We start from the raw sequence: 10,690 nt of genomic DNA on the forward strand, positions 1-10,690 counted from the left end.
TATATAATTGTCCTCTGAGGTGAATTATCTAGTCAGCCAAGAATCCACCCCCCACTTTTTTCCCCACTAAATGCTGTGGATAAACACAGATTTTTATATATGCTTTACACATTCAAAAACTGAGTTACATTCCCTGGCCACTAATGAATTCCCTTTTAATAGTATGATTTTAAATTATCTTCAGCAAATGAATCAATTAACAGTTGAAAGTAGATTCTACCACTTAATTTCATTGTAAAAATGCATTATTTGACATTATGACTTTTAAATCTCTCAAAAGATTTGACTACTCACAAACTTGGTTTTATTATGATCAGCAGTTTCAAAATTCTTTGTAGATGTTTATGAAATGCTTAATTTCTGGGAAGTGTTTTTTTTTTTTCCTGTCAGGAAATTTCAGAATGCATACCTTCCTAGATATTTGTTATGACCTTCTGATGAAATAAGCAAAGATACTATAATATTTTTCTTATTTGTTTGCACTGAATAAACCTTTATATCCTATAAAATCTTAATCATATATCAGAATCTAAAAATGAATGTCTATAGCTAACATAGTCACAAAGAAGCTTCTTTTTAATATGGAGAGAGAGAGAAAAAAAAAGATTCACTTGGAATAGGTATAGTGTTGACAAATCAACTTATGAATTTCTGTAGCTTTATCTTATATCTTAAAGTTAGAACAAGGAAACCTCCTAGATGTAAATGTAGGAATTTGTTTTAGAAAAGTCTGGCAAGTGTAAGATTCCTTTAAAGCTATCTTTCATTCATAGAGTGAAATCCTCGGAAAATATTATAACATTTATAGTAACAATGCCTTATCAATCATATGTCATTATACTTTTTTTTCCCTTCAGATCAATCATCACAGACCCAGAATAACTAAGTTTATAATAATTTATTATGGTTGCATATCATTTGTCATGTATAATAAATTATAGAAACCACAGTATCGTCATAAACTAGTCTCTAGTATTCACCTTCTAATGCTTCTTATAGTATTCTTTCAAATCTAGTTAGTTTATATTTTAGCATTAGTTGGAATATAAAAAAAATGTGTTTTTATTCACAGTACTTTGGATTTCTGTAGAATCCCACCCCAATATGTTAACATTTGTGCAACCAGTTTGAAATGCATAAAAAACATTTACAAACCAAAAAGGGACATTCAGTTTTACTGAGCTACTGAAGTTATTTCAGTTCCTTGAATTTATATTTACACTCATGTGGCGCACTTTCTTAGGCAATGTACTAAACACAAATAATTTATCAATTACCGATCTTGTAAAAATCTCTAACAGTAGAAAAACATTGATTCTTGGCAACCTTTGAACATTCAGATAAAAAAAAAAATCCCTCAGTAAACAGTTTTAGCATGATATTTTTTCCCCTTCTCTATTCTCCCTCCCACTATCCAGTCTGGTTAAGGAAAAAAAAAAGTTCAGGTTGAATTTAAATTCTAGGGCTTTACACAGTAACCCTGATTGCAATGCTTTCCCAGCCACCTGTCATCTTCAGTTTCAGTCTCTTTAAGTCTGTCCAGACTCTCGTCTTGATATCAGCATCAGTCTTTTCCTCATAGGAAGAGTTTTCCAAACTATACTGAAAGCACTTCTGTTCTCCACTATAACTGCACAGGCATGAAAGTGGTTGGAATTTCTGTAACCAGTTTGTTCTGTTCCTTTCCAGCCTCTGGAGTTTGGAATCCTGACAGAAGAGAAAAGTTTGCAAGAAGGCAACAACATACTGCATGTATTAGGATCTCACAAACTCACTTGGTCTTTAAATGTCAGTTCTTGGATAATGTCCTTATCCATCCACTTGTTCTCAGTGAACTTTGATGGAATATTTCCGCAGTCTTAGAAATTGGAAAAGTTTGTCTTTGGTTCTCTTCTTCAGGGCCATCAGAGCTCGTGTTTTCTCCTCCAGGTCTTGATCAATGGCAAAAATGATCCTGGCTCTTTCCTCTGCTTTCTTGTCTCCAGAGTTTTTGAAGAGCCTCTGCAGGGACTCTTGGTCTATGTTTTCAAAGATGTTGCCCACGGCTTTCTTGCGAGAGGCTGTGTCAAAGTGATATCCATGGATGGAGGGGCTGACACGCAGGGAGGTGGACATGCTGACGGCTTGGTGGCTTGGCTTTACTCTCATCGATGTGGAAGTGCCCTGGAATATAGCTGTTCAGCTCCCAGGCTCTTCAGCTAGTCTGTAGAAATCTCATTCTGGGAATGCTATTTAAACTGAACAAAGCTCCCAGCTCAAATTACACTGGTGACATCAGAATGATCTCAAGGAAGAAATACCACAGACAGGATTAACAGTTGAGTTGCCAACATCCTGTTCTTATACAAAATGTTACTCAATACTGTACAGCAGTGTGGAAAAGAGATGAGGGCTGCTTTTTACTTCTCCAGCCTTGGCAATAGGATTATACATATTTAGGTTCTTAACAAAATACCAAAACCAGGAAAATACAAATTAAGAAACAAGGTGACTGAGACTCAAAATCTTTCTTCCTCCTCCTTCTCCTTCTCTTCCTCCTCCTTTTACATTCCCCACTTTATTGAGGGGTTAATATTTTATAATACAATTTTCTCATATCCTCCCATGGGTAGATATCTGCAAGACACTCTCTCCTCTAAGTTATGTGTTTTTCCACCATCAGGCACCAGGAGCTCCTCCTTCCCATCCCATTCTCTCCTTCCCCAGAATCCTTTGCTTTGGCATAATACACCACACCCAGTCCAAATAAATGTCACCTTGCGTTTTCCCTTACTGCCCTTGCTTCCTAAGTCCCACCTAGATGAGATCATCAAGTGTTTGTCCCTCTCTTAAAAACAACAACCAAAGCAAAGGAATCTGTAAACCACCTAGAAGTTTTTCTACAAAAGTTACTAAAGTGCTCCTCGAACATTCGAACATTCGGCAGCCTTTATCAGTGCTTTTCAGACAGCCTTATCCAGTGTAACTCCACAGATGTTCAAAGTTTAATAATCAAAGATTTCAATTTGTAGTATAGCTAAGCATAAAATGGTAGTTTGCATACAGAGTTCTGGCATGGTGGAATCCCAAACTAGGAATTTTCAGAAACTATATACAAACAATGATCTATAATCACTGAATAAAATTTAAGAATAGTGGCTTTACTTGTAACTAAGAACAAATAATAAGTCAAGTATAAAGTTCCTTTACAACAACTAAGTTTATAACCATAATATCTATCAAAACTGGGGTGAAAAACTTAATTAGGTGTTTTATATACATAGTAAGCAAAAGGTATAAATTGACTTTTTTTGCTTTAAAGCCCTTTTAGTGAGGTCAAAAAAATAGTTCACCTGGATAGTGAGCCTAATTTACCATGTGGGTGACTCGGGTTCTAGTCAGTGCCTCATCACATTGGAGGAAATTTTGAAGCTATTTTGTCTTTTCTTCTTTCTCTCTCTATGCCCCTTTTTCCCTCTTTATATGAAAAATCAGCCCAGAATGGTAAAGTCCTGGTAACTATCAAAAGTCTTTTAGTAATAAACTTAATGTAGTATATAAACATTTATTTACTGATGAGGAATACCTGTAGCTTATATAAAGCTTAGATAATGTAGTGCTACTTTAATTTTAAAATGAAAAGAAAAGTGATTTTTTAATATTTATTTCCTTTTATTGCCCTTGTTTTATTGTTGTAGTTGTTATTATTGTTGTCATCGTTGTTGGATAAGACAGAGAGAAATGGAGAGAGAAGGGGAAGACAGAGAGGGGGAGAGAAAGATAGACATCTGCAGACCTGCTTCACTGCTTGTGAAGGGACTCCCCTGCAGGTAAGGAGCCGGGGGCTTGAACCTGGATCATTACGCGTGTCCTTGTGCTTTGCAGCCACCTGCACTTAACCTGCTGCACTACCGCACAACTCCCAGGGAAGTGATTTTTAAAGCCAGGGGCGTGATATAATGGAAGAGTGAAGGACATAAATCTTAAGGTCCTGCGTTCCATCTCAGGTATCACATCACATTCAGGGTGATGGTCTGGTTCTCTTTCTCATATACTCTCTATCACTTATAACTAAACAAATCTTTCTAAAAAGACTTATTTTGGTATCACACAGATACAATCAAATCAATACTTTCTTTGGAAGAATTTCAGTTTGAATTCCCCCCTTTCCCCAACTTTCAAGCACTCAGTGTCCCCACTAATGTGTGGACTATTTACATTCAACTGAATGTTGTCTGTCAGCTTCTGAGGGTCCTGGAGACCTCTCTTCACGGATATGCTACTTGCTATGCTTCCTCAGTGTCCAAGAGGCAGGACTGATTTTCAGTTTCCTCTCTTCTAGTAAAGCCATAGCTAGAAAATGCACTAGAAGAGAGAGTCTGAGAAAGGTACCTCACTAGGAAATTCACTCACTCACTTATTTAGCCAATTTTTTTTTATTTTAATTTTTTCCACTAAGGTTATTGTTGGGACTGGATGCCTGTATGGTTCCATTACTTCTGGTGATGATTTTATTTATTTATGTGTGTGTTTATTTATTTATTTCTGCACCAGGATTATTACTAGGCTCAGTTCCTGTACCATGAATTCACTTCTCCCAGTGACCATTTCCTTCTTTCCTTCCTTCTGTCCTTTTTTCCTTTTTCCTTCATCTCTGTTTCCTGATAGAGACAGAGAGACATTCAGAGGAAAGGGACAAGAGAGATGAAGACATAGAGAGAGAAACATGAGGCACTATTCCTTCACTATTCATGATGCTTCCTCTCTGCAGGTATAGAGCTGACTTGAGGCTTGAATTGAAGTCCTTGTATATATTAATGCGTGCTCTCTACAAGAAATCAAGAAATGCCACTGGCTGGTTCCTTTTTTTTTTTAATAGCGAATGAAAGACAAAGAAAGAAACAGGAGAGACAGAGATAAGGAGAGACAACTTCAGCATCACTCCTATACTCATGAAACTTCCTCCCTGCAGGCGGGTACTTTTCATACATGGTAATGTATGTACTCTCCAGGATAAGCTACTACCCCATCCGTCAACCAATATTTCTAAATGAGCATATGTTCAATGTACCAATATGATTACTGTTTGTTCTGTTTATTCCATGTTATTCCATGGAGTAAAACTATTCTGCTACATATCACTAATATGGAAATATTAAGAACGGATCAGATTTGATGCAAATGTTGAAGGTTAGTTCAAGCTAGATCAGGCATGCTCAGAGGAATCTGGCTGTAGAATGGAAGATTAGTTCAAAAAAGATTGGTGAAGGCTCCAACCTGATATGTGACAGATAGGGAAAAAAATAGGAAGGATCCCAGGATGGCCACTTCCTACAGGATGCTTTTTTTTAGCATATATTTCTAATATGCTCAACTTACCAACCAAAAGGATTGTTGTTTGTTCTGTTCACTCCATGGAAGAAAACAGGACTGCCACATGTGACTGTAGATTTACTAGTACATATAAATCACCTCTGTGGACTCTCATCTTCTCCACTACTAAATAAAGTTTTTTTTTTTAACTAATGGTGATTTTTATTGAGTTTTTACTGTGTCTATAAATATATATAACTCATCTGAATTGTCACTACCCTAGGCTTTGCCAGTCATTTCATACTAAGCTATTTCTTGAGGTGATTCCACTTTTTTTGTAGTAAGTATTGGTTTACAGTATAAAATTAATTCAATTCTGTATCTGTATAGATCTGTGGTGTGTGTGTGTGTGTGTGTGTGTGTGTGTGTACGCAACTCATCAGAACCACAACCAAATTCCAGTGTCATTACATCAAAGAGAACTTCTATTTATCTTTCCCTTTTCCTTCAGGTGACTACACTGTCTTTCACAGGGAAAATTTAGTGGCTAGAGAGCTATTTCTCTCAGTAGGGTGTGTATCATGTCCTGTGCTTGATGCAAGTTGGAGCCTTAGCGTCACTTGGAAGATGCTGTTAGAGGGAGTCTCCAGTGTAATGGTGTCTCTCCTGTTCTGTCCTTTCTGCCTGTCTATATGAATGAAATGGGAGCTTGGGAACAATGAATACACAAATGTGCAAGGTCCTGATTCTGCAAGAAAAAAGAGAAAAGAAGTTAATCTGTTTATTATTACTGTTTGCTTATAAATGTGCTTGCCATAGTTATTTATATTCCACAAATGAGTGAAACAATTTAGTATTATTCTTTCAATTCCTTCCTTATTTTACTTAGCAAAAACACTGAGGAAATTCTTATTAGATCCATATTTTTATTCCTTACTTGTTAATTATATCCAAATATTGATTTCTAGACTTTATATGTCCTCTAGAGTATCTTCATTTGTTTAACTAGTCAATATATGTATACCTAAGTATAGTGTAAATATCTGTTCAGTTATAAAAATCAGAAACCCAGCTCTAATATTTGGTGTCTTTCTTCCTCAAATTAAATCTATCACCTATCTATATCTGTCTATCATCTATCTAATCTTCATCTATTACTGTATATATGTATAATCTATCATATATATATATTTATCTCATCAAGTTATTTTATTCTTATCTATAAGTATTTCTCTTATCCAAGAACTTTCTGTTTTCACTGCCACCATTTAAGAAACAAACTTCTAATGGTAGATGCTGTGATAAATAAACTCAGAACTCCTTTTCAGATTTCTCTGGATACTCAGCAATACAATCCCATTGGGAATCACCACCACTGAAGAAATTCACATTTCCTTAGAACACACCCTACCATGTCAACTATGAGGCTGGGAAAATTTGTTTCTGTTGCCTCAACACTGAGAGATCATGCACACTTCATAAAATTTTGGGGGGCGTAGACTAAGACCTTCCTTTACTCCTTCCTGTTCCATTCCCATCTTCAATCATTGGTTCCAACGGCACTTCATAATCAGTCACCTGCCTGCTTGTCTCACTTCTACAGTTTGTTTCACTGGATGTCTAGTCTATCTCACATCTAGACATCTCTCACCTGAAGTAAGTTCAAAGCTTTTTCCTGATTTTCTTCCTCCCACTCTTTTATTCTATTACCTATTTAATACTCAGAGAAATAAGCATACATAAATATATAACTTTACCACTTCCAGTTGATTCTTCTTAGATCCTTATAGATTATATCAGACCTCTTTGCCAATGTACCATTTTAATATTCATTAGTGACACTTCAAACACACATTTATTTTGGTGATTGCTCATTCAAGGCAATCACAACAGAATCAGAGATCAGAACTGCCTGTCTCATTAATATGTTTACATCTCCTAGATTACTGAAAGTGTTTTCATAGTAAAGTTAAATATCAATGTATGCAATACTATGCAATTCTTACAGCAACCCTATTCATAGGAACTATTGCAATCTTCATGTTGAATATGAGAACCAAGGTGATAATAATTTACTCCTGAGACTAGGCAGTAGTTCACCTGATTGAACCAAATATGAAGACCTAGGTTCAAGCCTCTGGTCCCCATGCACAGGGATGAAAGGTTCATGAATGTTGTAGTCTCTCTTCTCTCACTCCTTTCCCCCCTCCCTGTTTCTTTGTCTCTGTCAGAAAAAAGAAAACAAGGGGAAAAGAAAAGAGAGAGGAAGGAAGGAAGGAAGGAAGGAAGAAAGAAAGAAAGAAAGAAAGAAAGAAAGAAAGAAAGAAAGAAAGAAAGAGGAAAGAAAGGAAGAAAGAGGGAGGGAGAGAAAGTGATCGACTTATGGAAATAATAGCATTTTTGAGCAGACATTGATTCCCAGCAATAACCTTTATGGAAGACAGAAAAAAAAAAGAATGAAAGAAAGGAAGAATACTCACTCCTTATTATTGACTGAATAATGTTATAGTCTGAATGAATAATCATAAAATATCCATATTCTAATCTCTGTCAATAGAGGTACAGGGAAACTTTATACTGCTAAAGAGTTTATATGCCAAATATAATTATTAATTCGTTTGGTTTTTTTCTTTATTAAGTTGCATATTTTCAGATCTCTAGATACAAAAGTGTATTAAACTCACCACACCCATCACCAAAGTTCTTCTGTCATCAAACCAACAGACACCTGAAACCTATTCCCACTGTTCCTCCCTACTTCCAATTTTCTCTTATAATTTCTCTAATTCTCATAGAGTCTGAATCAATTTGGTTATTATCTTATTTATATTTCTGCAAGTTCATTTGTTTTAACCATCTATACATATGAATGAAACTATCCAGTTGTATTTTTACTTTTATTTTTGCCTCCAGGCTTATTGCTGTGTCTCAATGGGTGCCTGCATTATGAATCCACTGTTCCTGGAGGCTATTTTTTTCCCTTTTGTTGCCCTTGTTGTCTATCATTGATGTTATTATTATTATTACTTGTTGTTGTTGTTGGATAGGACAGAGAGAAATAGAGAGAGGAAGGGAAGACAGAAGGGGAGAGAAAAATAGACACCTGCAGACTTGCATTGGGTCGAGCACATGGTGAACATTCAATTTGTTTTTGAATGAACCTGTAAATTACTAAATGAGTATGTAAAACTATTCATGGAGGAAAGTTCCAACTATAGTGGATGGAAAAAAAAAAGGAAGAAACAAGTATAATTAGAAATGGTTTTAAAAAGATATATAGATTGCAGAATCAGGAAATGTGAATCTGTAGGGTCATATCTATCATTTAATCAATTCAAAGATTTTGAAAATGTACTCAGCTTCTATACTGCTCAGTGTTATTATTTGCAAAATAAGGCTGATAGCACTAGCAATGTGAAACTCAAAATATACAGTACATATAATAGTGTTTAGAAAATTACAATGTGGGATGTAATTTTTATTGTCAAAACATGGATAATCCTATTTGAAGGTACACCTTTCCAGATGTTTCTATAGTTATATTTAGACATTTTCCAGTACAAGTAAATTCTGTGTGCTTGTTTTCTTTCTCGTATTCATGCAATATATAGATATTCTTTGACTTCATTCTCTACCAGGCATTCTAAATTGTCATCTTTGAAGATGTATTATATAGTACCTTTAAAGATGTCTTGAGCATTTTGTTAAATTTACTCCTTACTTGTGAGAATGAAGATCAATAATTCTATATATGATTACATAAATATTAATTTAAATATTATATATGGAAAATCATATATATTTGCTTTAATAAATACTGTGTTTTAATTCCCTTCCAATTATTTTCTTAAACTTTTCATTAGACACAAAACTCACCAAGTACATGTATGTATAATTGGTAAATAAGCATTCAATCTCTTTGTATGATGAATAAGATACTAGAAAATTCTCTGATCAAAAAACTGCTTATTTAATTTTATGTCTGTGCATATGTGAGAAAGAGAGAGTGACTTTTTTCATTTGTGATTAATAGTAGGTTATAAACCTGTAAGGTTACAGTATATGGTCCCACACCACACCACATTCCATCCACTTCTAAAGATCTGTCTCTCCACCCTCTCACTTCATATTTCTCACAAGTCTTAGAAACAGTATGCTTACTTGAAAAGTTTATTTTAAATAATCTCCTATTTTTGCTACAAGTAAAATTTCTGTAAGGTGCCGATGTAATATGCTCTGCCCACAGATAATTTGTGAATTTTCTCCAGTAAGTTCTTGGATCCTGTTGTTCACCTAACTTACTGAAAATATTTATACAGAGAAGGGAAAGAACAGAGTGACAGTAGTAAATGGCTGTCCAAACACATATGGAGTTACCTTTGGCAAAGAGCAATGACAAAACATAACCTTAAGGCTTCTGTCACATTGCTGGGAAACAGAAACACATTGTTCTCCTGTGAAGGGCTTTGTCCTCTAAACAATTTTAAGATTTCTTAATCTCTCAACTTCATCTGAGTGCTTTTAGGCAGTACTCAAGGAGAGCAGTTCAATGTCATATGGAGACTTTTTTAAAATTCAGAGTGTGCAGTTGATTTGATTTGAAAACAATAGAGCAAAGATCTTTAATCAAGGACTTTGGAGTCAGATAGCCTTGAGTTCAAGTTCTCTTTTTATAAATGAAGGATTTGCGGAGTCAAGTAGCTTCATGCTGTCACTCTAAAGGATAGTCACAAGCTTGGTGGTTTAAAACAACATCTGTATCCTATATCTGTCTGTCTATCTATCTATTTATCTATCTTATCTGAAAATTAAAGAGACCTAAATCTAAAATGTTTATTCAATGATACATTCTTTCTGATGAATCCAAGGGAGAATTATTTCTGTCTTTTCCACTCTCTTAAACTACCCATACTCTTTAACTCATGACAACTTCCACCATTCAAAGATAGAAGTTTAACTTCTTTCCTGAACTCCTAGAATGTTTTGTCATATTCTTATAAGTACATCATGACTACATGTGCCAACTCTGAAAATATAAAATAACATCTAACTCTCAAGGTCTTTAATTTATTCATACCTCCAAAATTCCTTTTGGTATATTAAAATAATCACTCAATGTCTTTTAGGATGACATAGAAGGAATTGAAGGTGATTATGCTAATTGAAATAAGTAAAAAGACAAAAAGGGGGCGGAGCCAGAGCTGTCTGCAACTCGGTATCCTCTGGATCTGTAAGATATTGGGCTGTCTGCAGGAGGGGAAACACAGGCCGGTCAGAGTAACAACAAAATAGAGACCTATAACTCTCTCTTGGGCTGACAAACCAAGGTCGGGGGAACAAAGGAAAATCCTTTGTTTCTGAGCTCTCCTCCCCACCCCAACACCAGCCCTCAGGGGCA

General features: G+C 35.3%; 1 protein-coding gene across 1 annotated transcript; it reads right to left on the reverse strand.

Moving 5' to 3' along the window:
* Nucleotides 1-883: 883 nt before the first annotated feature.
* Nucleotides 884-2,212, reverse strand: TCIM (transcriptional and immune response regulator). The gene has a single exon (XM_016185382.2). It carries the CDS (start codon nucleotides 2,146-2,148, stop codon nucleotides 1,828-1,830), a length of 321 nt encoding a protein of 106 aa, XP_016040868.1. The 5' UTR covers nucleotides 2,149-2,212; the 3' UTR covers nucleotides 884-1,827.
* Nucleotides 2,213-10,690: the final 8,478 nt, after the last annotated feature.

The sequence above is a fragment of the Erinaceus europaeus genome, chromosome 2 (assembly GCF_950295315.1).
Source record: "Erinaceus europaeus chromosome 2, mEriEur2.1, whole genome shotgun sequence".
Taxonomy (NCBI): Eukaryota; Metazoa; Chordata; class Mammalia; order Eulipotyphla; family Erinaceidae; genus Erinaceus; species Erinaceus europaeus.

Bases quoted from the DNA above. Each gene is read 5' to 3' on its own strand.
- TCIM (XM_016185382.2), bottom strand. From the start codon at position 2,148: ATGAGAGTAAAGCCAAGCCACCAAGCCGTCAGCATGTCCACCTCCCTG.